Here is a 20,629-nt window from a genome sequence, read left to right as displayed (position 1 = left end):
TATCCTTGAATCACTGTTCGGCCCTTCTTTTCCTCTCTCTCTCTTCTTTCTGATTTATATTCTGGTGATTACAAACATGGCACCTCCAATATGGAGGTAGGTGACACTAAAGAAGAAATCACACCACAATGCTTAAGCCACCCCACAGGTTGGTCAGATGCTGACCTCACATTAAAAAGAACCCTCATTGGCATATTCTTGTATCAAGACTACACACAGGTGACGTTGATAAAGCACATAATCTCTACCTGTGTTTTAATTCCTTTTTCACAGCAGGTGCTACCTCAGAAAAGAAACAATGTGACAAAGAAAACTGAAAACAAAAGAGATTGGATTTGGTTGTTGTTCAGTTACTGTTAATATTAATCAGTGGTCTGCAGGGGAGAGGGTTGGTTGGTTGTTTTTGGAGGGAAGCATTTCACAAGGGGAAAAAGATAGAAGCTCCACCAAATGAATCCTTTAACGCAATTGAAAAATGCATTGTAGAAGGAATAATTTTATATAGGTAAAATTTTATTGGTTGAACCAGAAGGGAGCTACCCTGCGGAACCAGGTAAGCAGGGGGTTGGGGGGGCAGGGGGCTGGGCCCTGTTGCTGAGTGTGTTGTAGGGTTGCCAGGTGTCCGGTATTTTTGTCTCCTTGCAGGGGAAAAAAACAGAAAATACTGGACATTTAGGTGTCCAGTATTTTCTGAAATTTTCTTACTGGACAGGAGGCGAAAATACCAGACTGTCCGGGTCAATATCGGACACCTGGCAACCCTAGCAGGGGAAGAGAAAACCTGGCATGGGATGTCCCCTTGGCCACAGCTGGGTCTTCCCCATTAAGCAGGCCCATTGAACCCTCACCTTGATAAGCCCTAGCTGTAGCCCCATACACCTGGGCCACTTCCTGACCCTCCACCCCACTGAGCCCCAACCAGCAGCACTTGGACCCCCACACCATCAAATCCCACTCCCACAGCATCTGGATCCCTCACTGAGTTCCCCACACCCAGGCCCCTTCCCCTTCTGGAACAATTTTTATAGTGTGGGGGGGAGGGTGCAGAGTGCCACTGAACCACATGGTCAACCTTGTATATAAATGAAAGCACTTCAATTCAGGTAGTGCTACAGCATGCCCCACATCCCTACTTCCAGCACCTATGCATAGGGGCATGGCCCCAGGGTGTTTCAGGGGCAAGCTTAGCCTTTGCACTGTGTCAAGGTCACCTCATTGCCAACTCCCTGTACCTAGGGAGGTGGAGAATTCAGAGTGATTTCATACCTCAATGCAGCTAGGAGCCTGTGCTCCTCTCCTTCATCCCAGAGCTTCTTTTATTTATTGGCAAATAAAATTAGCAGGATTTTAAAATATTGTGCACATAATCAGGGAGGGGGGAACAGAATTCCCTTAGGAGTATTACTATAGGCCAATATAGCTCTGGCCATGAGAAAGATTTTTGGTTAATAATCTGAAAGAACCTCAAGTCTCTCAAAATGTATACATTTGGGGGAATGTAGCAAAAGAAGATTCTGATACAATATTAGTGAAATGGTGCATTCAGTTTCCCAGCACTATTTCAGCGGGATAAAAAGATTATAACGTTTTTGATATCCCCAAATTTTAAATGAGAAATATTAAACACCCCGCTTCCTCAAAGTGGTTATAGGCCATTGAGATGCTTGTAAATAGCAGGTTTCAAATCCTTACTTTTCTTCCCTCATTTTTTTTAGTAGGTATGTTAGCATGAAATGTACTTAGTATTTCTTAAGAGTTCATCAACTGCTTCCTCATCTTGTTCAGTCAGTTGAAGAGATTCTGGTTTTGTCAAGGGTTCCTGTTCCAAAACTCACAGAAGTCAATGGACAAACTGCTGTTGAATTGAACAGGCTTTGGACAAGTGTTTATTAATAGAGGAATCCGATTTCAAGTGAGGAGCAAGCAACAGAACAGATGAAAATAAACTGGTACTATAAAATATTGGCAAATTTGTTTCTAAATTGAATAATTTTTCCAGCTTTTATATAAGAACATATTAAAGCCATACTGAGTCAGACCAATGGTCCACCTAACCCAATACCCAGTCTTCCAAAGGTGGCCAATGCATGATGCTTCTAAAGAACACAATGGGATCTTCATTGAGGGATCCATCTGCTGCATTAAGTCCCAGCATCTGGTTGTCAGAGACTTAGGGACACTGACAGCATCGAGTTGCATTCCTGCCCAGGCTGGCCTTTGATGGACCTGTCCTCCATGAACATATTTAATTATTATTAACACAGTTATACTGTTAGCCTTCAGAAAAATCTCCTAGCAATCAGTTCCACAGGTTGTGCATTGTGTGAAGAAGTACTTTCTTTTGCTTGTTTTAAACCTGCTGCCTATTAATTTAATTGAGTGTTCCCTAATTCTTGTGGTATGTGATGCAGTAAAGAACACTTTCTTAATTCACTTCCTCCAAAACATTCACAATTATATAGACCTCTATCACATTGCCACTTAGTTTCTTTTCCAAACTGAAAAAAGTCTGTCTTTTAAATTTCTCCTTGTATGAAAGCTGTTCCATATGTTTAATCATTTTTGTTGCCTTTCTTGGTAGCTTTTCTATTTCTAATGCATCTTTCTTGAGATGGGCTAACCAGAACTCCAGAGTATTCAAGGTTTAGGTGTACCATGGATTTACATATTGGCATTATGAAGTTTATTGTCTTCTTATCTATCCCTTTTCCAATGGTTCCTAACACTGCTATCTCTTTTCACGGACAGTGCACATTCAGCGGACATTTTCAAAGGACTATCCATTGGTGACTCTCGGATCTCATTCTTGAAGAGTGACAGCTAATTTAGACCCCATCGTTTTATATGGATAATTGTGACTATTTTTTCCAATGTACATTACTTTGTGTTTATCAACATTCCACTGCAAAATGCCAGATGAAATTCAGTCACCAAGTTTTGTGAGATCCCTTTGTAACTCTTTGCAGTCAGTTTTGAACTTAACTACTTTGAGTAATTTTGTATCATCTGTAAATTCTGCCACCTCATCATTTACCCCCGTTTGCAGATCACACATGATTTTTTCTATAAAGTGTCAATGTTATATTTGTATTACACTAGTACCTATGAACACCCATCGAGTATAAGAGATCCATGGTGGTAGGCAATGTATACACAAATACAAAGATGACAGAAATCTCAATCTACCTGGGCAGATAAGATGCAACAGGTGAATAAGACAAGGGTAGATGGATAAATAGGGTAACAAATCAAATAACATATAGCAAAAAGCAGATGTTAGTCTATCTTTAACTCCTACACAATAAGCATGATTTCACAGAAAATATAGATGCAAAAGATCTGTTGGGCTGCACAATCCATCACGTGGTCAATAAAGGATTGTTTCCTAGAGTATTTTCCTAATGTTATGCTCAGTCTAATTTCAATTGGCCTAATCAGTGAAGCTTCCACCAGTCCTCTAAAAGATTACCATACCACAGCCTAGTAAATCTCATTGCCAAGAAGTTCTTTCTGATATGTAGCCCAAACTTTCATCTAGTTTCTCTTGTACTATCCTAAATAATCCCTCAATATTTTACACTCTGGTTTATTCCACTTTTTTCCCCTCATCTCCAGTTTCTTACTATAACTTTTGGGTAGAAATCCAATGAGCTCTATCCATATACAGTCAAGTCACCTACAGTGACAAAGCAGAACTTTTCCATTATTAAATCTTACTAAATTTGAAGAGTCCATCCCAGGATCTGCAGAACTCTCTCCAAGGTTTTGGAATAAATGGACGAAGCCATTTGGGAATCGCCCCAGCATACATAGTGGTCTTAAACATGCTAAACATCAACTCCAGAGCCTCAATGTATTCCACAGTCTTCCGTGGGATGTTGTTTTCCAAGCAGCCCAACCGGGATTCATACAGAATAGTTGCCACACCTGCACAGGAATAAAACCACAGAAATTACAGTCCTTTTTTAAAAGTTATTTATAGTGAAGGAACAGAACCAAGTCTCCAAAACATGGTTAATTATGTCTGACAGCACTTACTGGAGATGGTCTGGGGACAGTAGAGTTCCTTATAAAATACAGGGTAGACCAGTGTTTCTTAAACTTTTTAAGACTGAGGAACACCAAACAATTTTTTTTTATGAGGAACACCAAGCATTTTTTGTTGAAGAAAAAAAAAGGGGGGGGTCGGAAGTTATTGAGAAAAGAAAGCTGCAGAACACAGCTTAAGAAACACTGGGGTACACTAAATCAGTTCCTTATATGTCCTTTCTGTGATAAAAGAAATAAAGTTTAACATATCTTTAATCTCCTTGTTAGTAGCTGGATCTCTTATCTGATTCATATTTATATTTTCCTTACTTTTGTTAAACAAAAATGTAAATACTAAACACACTCACACACCACTTTTCTCTGCACTTGTAACTAGAGCTTTCAAGAAACATTCAAAATTACTATAATAAGATTCATACTTCTTACTGAATAGATTGATCCACAATGTACGTTTCATTAAAAAAATGTTTCTGATCCTTATCATTGTGAAGAAAATTTGGAAGATCTGAACCAAATATAACCAAGGAAGTGCTGTTCTACTAAGTTTCCAGACAGCCTGAAACAACAGCTATGAAAACATGTATCATGCTCACCAAGACCCCTTTCTGGGGATAGGCAACCTCAGTTTCCCCCTCCCTAGCTGCCAGGGAGAACCAGGCTGAAGTGTGGCAGCCCTGGCCTGCCCCAGCTGTCTCCCCCAGGCTGCCAGGCCCTCCCAAGGCCAGGCTAGCCTTGGCTCCCCACCAGCGGGTTGGGTAGGGCTGAGGCTGGCCCAACTCTCTCCCTCCAGCTGCTGGGAGGTTGGGCTGGGCCAAGGCACCCCCACCCCGGGCTGGGCCAAGGCAGCTCCAGCCCCAGCTCTTCCCGTCCTGTCTCTGTCCCCAAGGCTGCCCCGGCTCTTTCCCCCTGCCCCTAGTCTTGGCCTCCCCAGCCCTGGTTCTTCCCCCTTGCCCCCAGCCCTGAGGCCACCCCGGCTCATGTCCGTCTCCCTCTCCTCCCCCGGTCTCCTCCCACCTCCAACCACTAGCCCTGGCTCTTCCCTCACCCCTTCTCCCAGCTGCCAAGATTTCTTGGGGAGACCAGCATTTCTCAGATTGGGAGTCCTGATCCAAAAGCCCCTCCAGGGCTTTTGTCCATTTCAAAAGCAGGGAGCATCGGGCCAGCAGAAGACTGCTTGAGTCCCGCACTGGACCCGTGCTACCCACGTGCATTTGCTTTTGAAAAGTAACAAGAGCCATGCTCTTGCTACATTTCAACGGTGGAAGCGCTGACAGATCTCCGCTGCACCCCTGCCTCTCTCCTCACAAAGACGGTGCTGGGGGGAAACCAGCTTTTAAGGTGGCTTCTGCCAGCACCAGCTCTTGCTCCCCCCTTGCTGCCTCTCTGACAGAAGCATCAAGTGGGTGAGGGGGAGAAAAAGCGAATAGTCAAGTCACTAGTTGACTAGTCGCTTACATCCCTATATACATCCTACTTATGCGTATCACAACACATGGTGTACTTCTTCATGTGCACTCAGTGCTCCAACAGAAACTATGTGGGTGAAACTGGACAATGATTACACTCTCTAATGAACTCACACAGGAAAGTGGTAAAAGACAAAAAACACTCTAGCACCTATGGGTGAACTTTATTCTCAAGGTGTTCACTCTATATCTGATTTATCAGTCTTCATCCTCAAATTAAATCTGCTCAACATTTTCAAAGACTGGGAGCTTAAATTCATAACTTTGCTAGACAGAACTGAGACACTAGATTTATGGCTTATTACAACAATCTATAATCTGCTAACAATTCCTTTCTAGCTTCAGGGGGTAGCAGACTTAGTCTGTACCAGATAAACTTAAACAATAAATGATCTGGTAGCACTTTATAGACTAACATAACATGTAGCTGGTATCATGAGCTTTCGTGGGTACAGCCCACTTCTTCAGATGACTTTGGTCATCTGAAGAAGTGGGCTGTGCCAACAAAAGCTCATGATACCATTTTGTTTTGTTAGTCTATAAAGTGCTACCAGACAATTTGTTGGTTTTTAAGTTAATTCCTTGATAGGTGCTTCTCCCACCCATCACTTCTTAGGACTTGAAGGGGTGTTAAAAAGCTATTTCTCCTTGAATGGTCACTGGAAAGGTGTTAACTGCTTTAAGCTAAACAACCTGTTCCATCTTTTATTTAGCTGTGACACTCTTCAAGTTTTCCAGACCTGAAAAAGAGCTCAATGTAAGCTCATAAACTTGTCTCTCACCAACAAAAGTTGGCCCAACGGTCTCACCCCCTTGTTCCTCTAGTTCATGCAGTGTCAAACTTTAGAACAAAAAATAGTAATTAAGGCCAACCAAATTCATGAAAAACGTAACAGACTGTGAAATCTGGTCTCCCCCGTGAAATCTGGTCTTTTGTATACTTTTACCTGTACTGTACAGATTCCACAGGGAAGATCAGTGTTTCTCAAACTGGAGTTCCTGACTCAATAGGAGATCGTTTGGGGGTTGCATGGTTATTGCAGCAATACCATACCAAGCTCTGCTTACTTCACCTCTGCAGGCAGCATTGAATAATGGCCTGAGAGTAAAAGCTTATGCTGGCCTAAATAGTTTAACATGGTTCAGCATTCATTATCTTTCCATATATTATACGGTTCATGACTCACCTTCCATGGAATACTTGAAGAAAAGATTGTTAACATTGGTCACTGTTTCCCCATCTTCCTCTTGACTCCTGAGAGTATGGATTCTCTTAATTAAATCTGTGATTACTTCATTGACTCCTCCAGAGAAAACAGCCACATCTTTGGGTTTCAGGACTTTCTGCCTTAGTACGCTCCTCATTTTTAGCCATTGTTCCCCCTCCCTAAAAGAAATAATATGAAATATCTATACGTAGTTCTTTCCGACAATCATTAGCTGAGCATGAAGTTCATGAATTAAATGAGAGCCCCTCATTACCAATTACTTTGTTTAATCACTTGCTAAAATTGAAACCACTACTGGAAAGGAGTATACTGGAGACTGGTCCATGATGTAACATTCTTATGTTTTTTATTCTGTATTTACTGCAGGTAAATTCCATGGTCTAATCCACCTTACTGTTACAGTATTCAATCAAGTTTGTAAGCTCATAATGCATAGTGGTGAGAGACGTAGGACTTTCTCATAGCTTTTGGAAGTGCTATCAGGAGATTGTTCGGTCACATTTGCTATATACACACAGTACCTGGCCAACAAACCATATCTAAGAGTCTGATTTGCAAAAGTATCACACATATATTCTCATTAAAATGAAACAAATATACAATTTATTTTTGCTAATTTGTTTTCTTTTTAGACACTTTTGGTATTTTTCTCCCAAAAACATCTAGCATAACCAGATTTCATGGACCAATTGTCTGATTTAATATAGCAAATCCTGTTATTGGCATATCAAGCTTGGTTATGCTTCTTTCAAATATAGGGGAAGTTATCTTTTGTCACAGAAAAGGTATCCTTTGCGAATCCTAACAGCATACGAGAAGTTTAAACAGACCGTTCACATTAAGAATTACATAATTTAGAACAAAAGTTTCAGAGGGGTAGCTGAGTCTGTAACTGGAAAAACTTAAACACAACAAATAGTCTAGCAGCACCTTAAAGACTAACAAAACATGTAGATGGTATCTTGAGCTTTTGTGGGTACAACCCACTTCTTCAGATGAATAGAGTATAAAAAATTCCAGTGGTTCTCAATCAAAAAGTACAAAGAGGTCTTTCAAGGGATACATCAACTGATCTAGATATTTGCCTAGTTTTACAACAGGTTACATAAAAAAATAGCAACATTAGTACAAACTATAATTTCATACAGACAATGACTTGTTTATGTTACTCCACATGCTATACACTGAAATGTAAATAACATTTATATTCCAATTGGTTTATTTTATAACCATGGGCACTTCTAGACTACTTTTTTCTTTCAAAAGAAGATATGTGAATTTGGCACGAATTTGTGTATCTTCTTCCGATCACTTTTTTGCAAGAGGTTTTTTTCTAAAAAGCAAGCAATCTACACAAAGTTCCTTCGGGGGGGGGGGATTTTTTTCTAAAGAACTCTTCTTCCTCAAAAAATGAGTTTTACAGCATTCTTTCAAAAAAGGGTTTTTTTCCCTCGAAAGAACCGCGTCTAGACGGCTTGCTTTTTCGAAAAAACCTCTTTCAAAAAAGCAATCAGAAGGAGATATGCAAATTAATGCCAAATTTGCATATCTTCTTTTGAAAGAAAAATGTAGTCTAGATGTGCCCTATATGGTATAAATGAGAAAGTAAGCAATTTTTCAGTAATAGTGTGTTGTGAAATTTGTGAGGGTTTTTTTTGCCTGATTTTATAAACAAATAGTTTTAAAATGAGGTGACATTTAAGGTACACAAGACAAATCAGACTCTTGAAAAGGGGAATGGTAGTCTGGAAAGGTTGAAAGCCATGGATTTAGAATATGTGAGCTGAACAGGCTCACGTTTTCTCATATACTCGGATTAGGGCTCTGCAAAACTCAGAGATTCCATGACTTCCTGCAACCTTGGTGACTTCTGCAGTGGCCAATGTAACTGACTGCAGGAAGCAGCCCCAAAGGTCACTTGAGCAACATCCCTGGGAATGGCAGGAGCCGCTGCAGCTCAGTGGCTCCAGATCACCTGGAGCACCTGCTTGGGTCTCCCCTGCTAGCAGTGGTTCCCCAGTACTCCTTCTGCAGCTGGTACTGTAGGCTTCCTGCTCGCCTAGGCAGCACCGTCCCCTTAAGATTTAATTAGGGTATTCATGGACAGGCCATGAGTTGCAATTGTTTGTTTCTTGCCTGTGACCTTACACTAAAAATAGCCATGATTAAATCATTGCCTTAACGATGACGTTTCTTATGTATAACACCGAAGCAGGAATAAAGATTGTGGAGGCATTTCTTAGAGTCAGTAGAGAGCCTCTTGAAGCTCAAATACGCAGAGGTCTGGGTTTATAAAGTCCTGAATTATATTTCCCTTGCCTCATATATGCAGTTTAGTTGGTGACAAAAGAGTCTGTTCCTAGATGGTGATGGATGTGTTACAGTTCTTTCTTTCTTTGCAGTACTGTCGCAACCATTTTAGACTCAGAATATCAGAGTCACAAGGTGGATGAGATAAAGTAAATAATTAAAAATGTATAAAAGATTGTTGGCTCATTGGCTTAAATAACTGTAAGAGAGACAAGCTGGATCAAGTAATAGCTTTTATTGGATCAACTTCTGCTGGAGAAAGAGACAAGCTTTTGCATTTACACAGAGCTCTTCTTCAGGGATGGGAAAGGTAGTCAGTGTCAAAGATAAGTATAAGGTGGCTCAGATAATAAGGAGTTAATTGTAATATTGTTTTTTCTGACCTTTTTATATGCAATGTTGGCCCCTTTATAAATCAATTCAGAAAACTGCAAAGAACATTTTCCAAGCCTGTTACTTTGACTGTGTCATTCCTCTCTGTGAACCCCTTCACTGGCTCCCTCTTCTTTATCATATCAAACATTAGTTGTTTGTCATTTGAGGCCTTTCATGACCTATACTCATCCTATCTCTCATTCAGATGACTCCTACTTCCAATTGGCCATTAAGATCAGTCTGTCACCTACTTGTTAAATTTTAAATCTTTATGCTGTTTCCCATGTTGCCCCTCATACATGGGAGAATCTCCCTATAAATAATTACAAAATTAATTCATTATCTTCCTTTGAAACCCTCTTTAAAACTCTCCTTTCTTGTAAGACCGTGGTCACCAACCCGTCGATCGCGATCGACTGGTCAATCCTGGAGGCTTGACCAGTCAATTGAGAGGCTTTGGGGCCTCCGTTGCTGCCCGCCACCCCCAAGATGCAGGCCGCACTAGTGCTACCTCCATGGATCACGGAGGTAGCACGGGCTTCCTGCGGGATCGGGGAGCAGTTCTACAGCTATGCACTAGGTCCTGGAAGTGCGTGGGCTGCTCTTCCTCCTGCCCCCAACAGCCAGCACGGTACCTAAAATGCCGGTCCATCGCACGCTGGGGACTTAGTTCCCCTGCTGCCTTCCTGAGTGTGGTGAAAGGGATGGGGATCCAGGACTGTGCCTACTCTGGCTGCTCAGGTGGCACGTGCTGCTGTGGGGAGTGTAGGAGCAAGGCGCGCGCTGCCCGAGCGGATGGGGCTGGCACGGTACGGGACCCCCTCTCTCCTTGGCGTGGGAAGGCAGCAGGGGAATAAAGTCCCCAGCGTGCCGGCTCCAGCTGCTCGGGCAGTGCGCACTGCCGTGGAGAGCGGAGAAACAAGGCGCATATTGTCCCAGCAGTTGGGGCTGGCACAGTCCTGGACTCCACCTCCCCCAGCGCAGGAAGGCATCAGGCGTGTGACGGACCAGTGTTTCAGGTACCACATCGCTGCTTGGGAGACAGGGGGGCAGCTTGTGCACTTCCTGGGCCTTCGGAGGCAGCTACAAGATCCCCAGGTATGAGTCCCTGTCCCCTCTCCCTGACCCAGACCCCCACAAGTACTCTGCCCCAGCACCCATTGGCACTCAGTCCTCTGTCTCAGCACCCACAAGCACCTGTCCCAGCACCCACAAGCACCCATTGGCACCCTTCCCCAGAACTCTATCCCAGTACCCACAAGCACCCTGTCCCCTGCCCCAGCACCCACTGGCACACTGTCCCCTGCCCCAGCACCCACTGGCACCCTTCCCCAGAACCTTGTCCCAGCACCCACAAAAGTACAGTTGGGGCCACATTAGTGAGGTTTGAGGTGTTTGGAGGGGTTGTGTTTTTGTTTCTCACTTTTGTGCCCCGACTGATTTTTCTGTGGGCCAGTGACCCCTGACTCAAAATAGGTTAGCCGCCCTTCTCATAAACAAGGACGATGCTGAAACCTTTTGTGTTTGACATAATATTTTATTTAAAAATGAAGCCTGGCCAACAAGCCCCCAGCTGGGGCCAAGTTTTCATCTGATCACAGTATCATAACACTCCTGTACACTCCACCCCAACTCCAAATCTGAGCCTATCATACACTGGAACCCTCTGTCCTGAGACTCTCACATCCCCAAACTCCTGCACCCCCACATCCTCAATCTTCTACCACAACACTCTTGCACCATTCACATACTGCAAATCTGTGTCCTGAGCCCATCATACTCCCGAACTCTCTGCCCTAAGCCCCTCACACCCTCAACCCAAACTCCTGCACCCTCACATCCACAAGCCTGTGGCTTGCTCAGCATCCCAACCCTCCACTTGAGCCCAGCACTCCCTAGCCTGGAGCCCCCTCCCTGAGCCAGCATCCCCTTCTCCACATCCTCCTGCATCCAAATTCCCTACTAGAGCTTGCACCTCTCACTCATTCCCACACCTAAATCCCTTGTTCACACCCCAGAGCCCGCACCTCCTGTCTCAACCCAGTGAGGGTACGGCTAGACTGCAGGGCTACGTCTACACTGGCCCCTTTTCCGGAAGGGGCATGTAAATTTCACCAGTCGTCGTAGGGAAATCCGCGGGGGATTTAAATATCCCCCGCGGCATTTAAATAAAAATGTCCGCCGCTTTTTTCCGGCTTTTAAAAAAGCCGGAAAAGAGCGTCTACACTGGCCCCGATCCTCCGGAAAAAGTGCCCTTTTCCGGAGGCTCTTATTCCTACTTCGAAGTAGGAATAAGAGCCTCTGGAAAAGGGCACTTTTTCCGGAGGATCGGGGCCAGTGTAGACGCTCTTTTCCGGCTTTTTTAAAAGCCGGAAAAAAGCGGCGGACATTTTTATTTAAATGCCGCGGGGGATATTTAAATCCCCCGCGGATTTCCCTACGACGACTGGTGAAATTTACATGCCCCTTCCGGAAAAGGGGCCAGTGTAGACGAGCCCCAGGAGTTTTCCTGGCAAACACGCTCTTTTGACAGCCCCTGTATTCCTCGTTCCGCAAGGAATGAGGGGGCTTCCAAAAGAAGGAGTTTTTCTGACATTTGGCCCAGTCTAGATGGGCCAAATGTTGGAAAAAATTCTTCTTTCTTTTCTTCACTGCTGAAAAAAAGCAGCAGTGTAGCCGTACCCTGAGAGTGTATAAGGGCCAGGGATAGCAAGTGATAGAGAGAAGGGGAACAGAGAGGGCGGGGCCTCAAGGAAGGGGTGGGGCTTGGGGGAAGGGATGGGGTAGATCTTGCCTTGTTCTGACATTTAAAAAGTGATCTTAGGTGTAAAAAGGTTGGAGACCTCTGTTGTAAGGCCTACAAAAAACAAACACCACAGTTAAGCTGCTGATGTGCTGAGACCACAGCTTATCATGGTGGCCGTACAGTCTCATTGTTTCCTTGTATTCCCCTCTGTGACAGGCCATTGACGGCCCACACCCCGGCCAGCCTGCTGCGGAGCGCCGTGGACCTTGCCGGGAGCAGTGAGCCTGCAAGCCGGGATGCAGCCGCCGTGCAGAAGGAACCCTTCAGCTGGTTGGGGTACCACAGACGCTGCAAGCTCTGCCCCCGGCTTAGTGCCAGATCGAACAGAGGCAGCAAGCAGCCAACCTGAAGTGACACGGGTATCCTTCTTGTCTTAGCATTTATCTATTTACTTTGATCTGCGTAGGTTTAAGTACCCATTCTCCAGATACTTAATGATGCCTGTCTCACACACCCATTCCTTTTTCTCTCCCCTCTCCCTGTTTATTTTGAGTTTTCATATCCCCTACTCATAACTCCGGTCATCTGAAGAAATGGGCTCTGCCCACGAAAGCTCATGATACCATCTACATATTTTGTTAGTCTATAAAGTGCTACCAGACCATTTGTTGGTTTTTTTGTTCTGTGTTTGCACAGCGTCAGGCACAGTGGTATCCTGGTACTATGAGAATACAAATAATATTAAGTGGCACCTTCCAAATCTTCCATTATGGACCCATTATTCAGCAAAAGAAAGAAAGAACATACAAATTGCCATACTGGTCCAGATCAGTGGACCATCTAGTACAGTATTATTATGTCTTCTGACACAGACAAGTGCTAGATGCTTAAGAGGAAATGAATGAAACAAGGCAGTTACTGAGTGATCCATCCAATCTCATCATCTGGCAGAGGTTAAGGAAAAAGTGGAGCATGGGGTTGTATCCCTGACCATCTTGGGTAATAGCCTTTGATGGATATACCTTTATGATTTTATCTATTTCTTTTAAACTCAGCTCTTTTCAAAGATGAATAGTCCCAGTCTTTTTAATCTTTCCTTATATGGAAGCCATTCTATACCCTAATCATTTTTGTTGCTCTTCTCTGTACCTTTTCTAATTCTTATATATAAAACAAGGAGCCATTATTTTGTTTCAGATATATTATAGCCATGTGATTTTGGTGAAATATGAGTGTTAATTGCATTATAAGATTTTCACTATACAAAGACTTTTTCTACTTTGCAATATTATATGAAAAAAGCAGGCTGATATATATGGTACTTCAAAAAATTAACATGTTTTGATAATACAAATTAAAGGGAGAAAAGTGACTATACTTACGCAGAAATAAGTCCTGTAGCTCTCCCACGTAAATCTCTGTATTCCTGCCAAGATTCCATGTTAGCTCTTTGTGGAGTTCTACCTTCTGCTCGGAGAACCTGGGCAACCATGTCTCGATCTGCAATGGATACTACAAACTGGGGTCCAAAGTGAGATTTGAAGATCTTTCCATACTCCTGAGTGTGTTTTTGCTGCATCAAACCAACAAACCAGAGAAGAAAAACATTATGAAAAAAAAATGACAAAGAAAAGTTGATATTTTTGTCATAGAACATATAGATGTTCACTGACATAAAATGCCACCTAATCTGATGAGGTTCAAGAAGGACAAGTGCAGAGTCCTACACTTGGGACGGAAGAATCCCAAGCACTGTTACGGGCTGGGGACCGACTGTCTAATTAGCAGTTCAGCAAAAAAGGACACGGGGATTACAGTGGATGAGAAGTTGGATATGAGTCAACAGTGTGACCTCTCTGAACCTAGCCCTTGTACTCAAGAAGGCTAATGGCATATTAGGGTGCATTAGGAGGACCATTTCCAGCAGATCTAAAGAAGTAATTATTTCCCTTTATTTGGCATTGGTGAGGCCACATCTGGGCCCCCCACTATAGAAAGGATGTGGATACATTGGAGAGGGTCCAGCGGAGGGCAAACAAAATGATTAGGGGACTGAAGCACATGACCTACGAGGAGAGGTTGAGGGATTCGGGCTTATTTAGTCTCCAGAAGAGAAGAATGAGGGGAGATTTGATAGCAGCCTTCAACTTTCTAAAGAGAGGTTCCAGAAAAGACGGAGAGAGGTTGTTCTCAGTGGTGACCGATTGCAGAACAAGGAGCAATGGTCTCAAGTTACGGTGGGGGAAACTGGATACAGGTAGTCCCCGACTTACAAATGCATCAACGTACGACCAGCTGCATTTACAACCAACCTCCCATTAAGCGTGGCCCTGACTTACGAATGGCGATCCACGCTTACAAACAGTGCGGTCCCATTGAAATGAATGGGGTCTGACTTATGAACACATTGAGTTGTGACCAAGTGCTTGGTATGTAACTCGTTTGTAAGTCAGGGACTATCTGTATTAGGAAAAACTATTTCCCTAGGAGGATGGTGAAGTATTGGAATGGGTTACCTAGGGAGGTGGTGGAATCTGCATCCCTAGAGGTTTTTAAGTCCCAGCTTGACAAAGCCATGGCTGAGAGGATTTAGTTAGGGTTGGTCTTCCTTCAGGAAAGGGGTTGGATTTGATGATTCCTGAGGTCTTTTCCAGCCCAAGGATTCTATGATTCTATAATCTATGGAGTTGAGGGTTTGCAGTGATAGCACTTTAAAAATAGAGTAAGTTATTCAGACTTCTGAATATGAGTTATCTTTAAAGCTAGTTCATTATTTAAAAAAAAACTGGAGCTGAAGACCAGTCTGGTGAGATAATGTGCTCCTGCCAACAAAGCAGTAGTCACATGTGCACATGCCACAGCAAAACTTGTTGTCGACAGGCAGAGGGAGTGGTTAAGAACTCCAGAATGACAAAAGTGTTGTCAAGCAAGAGCAGGTGGAGATAAAGCCTTAGTCGTATTTGGATACAGATCTAGGTCTCAAGCTCTTCAGTCAAGCAATAGCTGAAAGTGTCACTAGAAAGTATCTTCACATCAGCCTTGAAATACTCACTATGACCAGAAAATGAGGTCACTGCTATGTAGGACCATGGATGATGGAAAGACCCCAGACCTCTACAAGATACAAAGAGCTTCCCACTCACCTTTGTTTGCTTCTCTCTGAACCTAGCTCAACTGAACATTTAAGAGGTGAAAGGACTTGTGGAGTAGGAAATGTGCAGTTTGTTGACAAAACTGATTCTTTCCCATATCAACCTTTATAAAAATATTTGATCTTATAGAAAAGATAATCCCAGAAAAGATCAAAACAAAATATGGAAGGAAAGGGAGATCAGAAGCGTAATCATGGAGTAAATGTGTACTTTTTTGTTTTAAAAAAAGCTCACTTGTATCTCTCCGATAAAAGAACCTATATGTGTGTTCCTTATTCTTTACAAAGTCTGCTTCATTGATCTTGCCAGTAGGACTGCCAGCACAGCAGCAGTGCACTGAAGTCTCCAAAATTTAGACCAGATTTATTATGACAAACATCTCAGAAAAGACATATGTTGTCAGATGAGGCGGGGGAAGAAATAAAGGATGTTCTACTCATCTAGTAAGGCATCTCTGCTGAACGATCCATGAATACAGGATCCATGAGACAAAGAGCAGGCAATTAAGAAAGAGGAATTGAGAAACATTCAAAAATTTTAAAAAGGGACACAAAAAGATGGTAAATTATTTTACAGAATGATGCTTTATTTTTCCCCAACAAAAAGAAAAAGATTAACACATTTAATTGTGAGCTGGTCTTGAAATGAAGCACCTATATCCCAGGAATTCATTTTGAATATATTTGAAGAGAGATTAGGACTAAATGTAGGCCTGAGGAAAAACAACAAAACCACTTTAGAAGATAGTAGGTATAGATAATAAAAACCCATTAGCAGAGGGTAGCGCAGAAGAACATTTACCATCAGAGAATTGGGACTGGAAAAAAAATCTATCATTAGGAGAGCAGATTTAATTTTAGTAATACTCCTTAATCTTCCACTACTGTATAGAATAGATTAAATGTTTAATTGCCTATAATAACCTTGGACAGAATTCACCATTCTTTAACATACTGTATACTACATTCTTTTCACATATATACATTGTTATAAATATCATCATAATTTTTTTAAGTGTAAGCTAGCATTCAATGCTAAATTTTGAAGAGTACAGTCTAATGAATTATACACATTCTTTTCACAAATAATAGAAACAGAAGGTAAATCTTCCAGGCAGTAATCTTGACTTCCTTTGCGTCCGTATAGCCTTTAACCCATCTTGGGACATAACTTGGAAAAAATAATTATAAATAATAAGTAAAATGGCCTTCTGTGCCTCAAATCTGTATTGCAGATTTAGCTGGAAAGTCTTATTTGATATTCTGTCACAAACTCATTAATTCCATTTTTCTTTATTACAGTTATTAAATATAAACCATATTGTCAACCTACTCCCTCACATGCCATGCTGTACTTCACACATAATTAAGTTGCAAGAGTCCAAACCCTTCTCTTTCACCTTCATTTTCCTTCTCTCTGAGCCTACAGATGGAATACAACTGCTTCAGCTCCACTAAATTCATAACTCTTTCCCTTTGCCTAGAGTTGTTGCGGGCACTGTTGGTATGGCCTAGGCCAGCTAAATTTTGGAATCAGGTTACTGAGAACAGACCCTTCATTGTAAAAAAATGCTTAAACCTTCCCCCCATAAAGCCCCCTCCTTCTGCATATGGAACATTTCTGTGTCTCAAAGAACATAATTTAAGTAGCTGCTGTGGTTACCAAGAGGTTTCAGATTAATTCATTCCTGATGTTCACTCTGTTGTAAAATTTAACAGGGTGTTATTAATCTAATTACAGAATATATGCAAACAAGCCATCTTGATGTGTAAAGTAAAATGTTTTTGGAGACTTAACGCTGAATTAAAAAATAAATAAAATATACTGCTGCATACCTTTTTTTGCTGTTTTTTCCTTCACAAATAGTATTGAATTAGGGGAGAAATTCTGTATTATTTAGTGATAGTGAAAAGTAGAGAAGCATATTGGCATGTATTACTTAGGATTTTTCCACCTCTAGTTTATTTTATTTATAATATCATTTTTATAGCACTAACATTTAGTTTTTTAAAATTAAAAAAGCAATATTTTTACGGTAGAGCTATTCTGTTGTAATTTAATTTTTGTACATGAGTCAGAGGTCTGTTTTGTATGCTCACACACACAGATTACTTTTTGCTTTGTTTCTTTCAGGAGGAAGTCAATTATTTTTAATGACTACCAATCTAGATGGGTCAAAAAATTCAAAAATAGAAGAGCAAAGTTCTGCCATCACTGAAGATTTAGAAGTCTAATTTTAATCTATTTTTAAAAGTACAACTGAAAGAAACATATAAGATTTGCTCTAAAATACAGAAACCTTTACTCTAAAATACAGAAATTCTTTCAGGGAATTTTTAATTCCTCTTCTCCCTCCTTATTTTTGTTTCCTTCCACCCTTCATGTCTCTATCCTGAGTTTTATCAGCAACTGCACTTTCTTTTTCCTCTCTTTTTTATCTTTTCTGCTCCTTTTCTAAGCCAAATATCATACCTCTGCTTGCTTCTTAGGCCTTTTAATTTATGGCACAATTTATATTATCAAGGGGTGTGGGGTTTTTTTAAACCAACAATTAAGCTCTAGTATAGATGCAGCCATCTTCTTCATTTTACTATACATTTTAGAAATGTGCATCTGCCTGTCCATCTATGAGACCATTTGTTCAAGAATGCCTAAACGGAAGGAGCTAGGACCACCAAATTTTATATGCAGCTTCCTCTTATTATAACTTAAAGCCAAATAAGGGCTTGGCTGTGCCAGCATAATGGAATGTGCCTGGAATTCAAATGTTTCTCATAAAATGGAAAGGGAGGAGTCTGGTAGGAGGGAGTTATATTGCAGATTGACCACCTTGGGCAGCAAAGAGCCAGAAATGGAGTCCATTGGGCCAACAGGGGACAGGAGTGGAGAAAGGGACAGCTGTCTATCATATATTAGGCAGGTCAACATGTAGACAACCACACGATTAACCGATAAGCCTAAGGTTACTGCTTAATCCTGCCAACTACATGCATTCTCCCAGCCACTTGCTGCCTCTGGATCAGCTGGTGCCCCTTCCCCCACACTGCTGCCTCTGATAGAGAGGCAGCAGCTCGAAAGGTAGGAGGGCAGGCAGGAGCCAATATACTTGAGGAACTGCCAAAGCTGGCTCTCAGTGCGTGCTGGCTCCACAGACTAGGGATGTTAAATTGTGTTTAATCAGCTAATCAAGTAGTCAATGGAATTTCCATCAACTACTTTGTAAGGGCCACACGGTTATTACTACATTTAAAAGGCAGAGGCGCAGCAGGGGACAGGGTGTGAGCTGGGAGTCAGCTGTCCCGGCTTGTGCCCAGTACCAGATGCTGTGCCAAGAACTCTGCACTCTGTCCCCCACTGCACCTCTCCCCCCTCCCGCCCCCCCACACTCCCTTCCCCTCTGTGGAGAGAGTGCTGGGGGGAGCCAGCTTCTAAGCCAGCTCCCCCCAGCACTGATTCCTGCTTCCCCTCTTGGGGGAAGCAACTAGTCGAGTAGTGACTCAACTAGTCACTTACATCCCTACCACAGACCCACCTCCTACAGAGGCAGGGGAGAGGAGCAGGCACAAGCTGGTGTTGGGGGGGAGGAAGGGGCAACTTTAAAAAAAGCTGCCTCCCCATCCTGCTGCCTCTATCAGAAGCAGCAGCAGGGGGAGGGAAAAGGGGGGAGGACAGCAGAGGAGGCTGCTGGGATTCAGTTTCTGTCCTCAGCAGGCCTGAGCTTGCTGCAGACAGAGGCTGCTCTGTGGTAGCAGCCCCTGTTCGCGGGGGAGTCCAAGCTCCCCTTGAACAGGGGCTGCTGCCACAGAACAGCCTCTGTCCACATGGAGCTCGCCCCCCCCCACCCCCACACCCCACCCTGCAGACAGGGGCTGCAGCTGGTAGATCTTTTAGTTTATTATATAGTTCAGTAAGTTTGTGCATCTGTCTGTGTGTTTGTCTATCCGTTCAAGAACTACTAAGTGGAAAAAGCTAGGTCCACCAAATTTGGTACTCCGATTCCTCTTACCATAACTTAAGGCAAGGTCAGGATTTGGTGGTGCCAGGACAATGAGATGTGTGTGGTATACAATTGTTTTGCATCAAACGGAAAGGGAGTATGTGTGATCGGGAGTATAATTGTCTCCACTGATGACCACAGCAGTGAAGCAAGCACAGGGGACAGTTATACTCACAAACTACCACAGAGGATCTAATGCACTGTTGATCCATCCAATTATAATGCAAGGAGTTTGGTCACAAAGAGTCCTCTCATCCTTACCCAGATGCAGTCTTCACATTTTTCTAGAGATGAGGGGGAAGCAGACCTGCTTAACCCTGAGCTATTAGTGAAAGCTGGTGATCAAATTTGATGGAAAATTATTCAAGTATACGCTTTTAACTCTTCAAGAGTGGTGTCTTCAAAGGGCAAACTAGGGATGTTAGATATCTGGAAATTGAATAATCAAGTAACCTCATGAATTCTTATACGTTACTCAACCATTCTATAATCCCTGGGGGTGGGGCCAGTAGCCAGTGAGCTCCGATCCACTCCTGGGGAGCCTCCTGCCACGCCGCACTGCTGTCTCTGTACCAGAGGCAGCTGCGCGGGGTGCCAGGCAGCAGCTAGCACTCAAGGGGAGCCCATTTTAAAACCAGTTCCCCAGGCAGACCGGCTACTGCCACTCCACTCTGCTGCCTCTGATACAGAGACAGCAGCACGGGATAGCAGCAGCCCCTGTACGTAGATGGTCCAAGCTTCCCGCAAACAGAGGCTGCTGTGAGAGGTGGGGGGCAGGCAGGGGAGACTGCCACTGCGAAACAGCCTCTGTCCGTGGCAGCCTGGGTCCACCATGGATAGACACTGGTTCAGCAGTAGCCCCTGTCTGTGGGGAGGATCCAGGCTGGCTGCGGACAGAGGCTGCTCTATGGGAGGCAGATCAGCCTCTGTCTGTGGGAGCTCAGGCTCGCCATGGACAGAGGCTGCTTCACGGCAGCCTCCCCATGGTGCTGCTTCTGATAAGCCTAAGCAGAGGCAGATAAGCCTATCGGGTTAATTGTAAACTTGACTATATGTTGACATCCTTAGGGCAAACAATCCCTCCTTTGCTGCCACGTCAGTTCCCTCTTTTTTCTCAGAAGGGGTAATCTTGAATTGGGACACTTCATTCTGCCCCATCCCTTTCTGTTCCCCTTCCCTCAATGTCTAACAACTCTACAATTTTCCTCTGTCTCATGACTCACTGGATTTTGCCCCTTCCAGCTTTTCTGCTTCCCACTGTCTGTCTTGACTCACAAGGAAGATAGGAAAAGCGACGAGGAGTC

At 43.1% G+C, this 20,629-nt stretch overlaps 1 protein-coding gene across 2 annotated transcripts in view; it reads right to left on the bottom strand.

Moving 5' to 3' along the window:
• Window positions 1–20,629, bottom strand: part of CYP27C1 (cytochrome P450 family 27 subfamily C member 1) — a 35,668-nt gene that overhangs the window by 11,930 nt on the left and 3,109 nt on the right. For both annotated transcript variants that reach the window (XM_006124737.3, XM_025185481.2), the window contains exons 2-4: window positions 13,559–13,749; window positions 6,704–6,903; window positions 3,718–3,927 (exon numbers count right to left, since the gene is read on the bottom strand). In XM_006124737.3, coding sequence (XP_006124799.1) covers window positions 3,718–3,927; window positions 6,704–6,903; window positions 13,559–13,749 — 601 coding nt within the window. The remainder of the gene's footprint in view (window positions 1–3,717; window positions 3,928–6,703; window positions 6,904–13,558; window positions 13,750–20,629) is intronic.

Source organism: Pelodiscus sinensis, chromosome 7 (genome assembly GCF_049634645.1).
Source record: "Pelodiscus sinensis isolate JC-2024 chromosome 7, ASM4963464v1, whole genome shotgun sequence".
NCBI lineage: Eukaryota > Metazoa > Chordata > Testudines > Trionychidae > Pelodiscus > Pelodiscus sinensis.
Note: the sequence above shows the minus strand (reverse complement) of the source record. Positions and strands in the feature narration are given on the sequence as shown.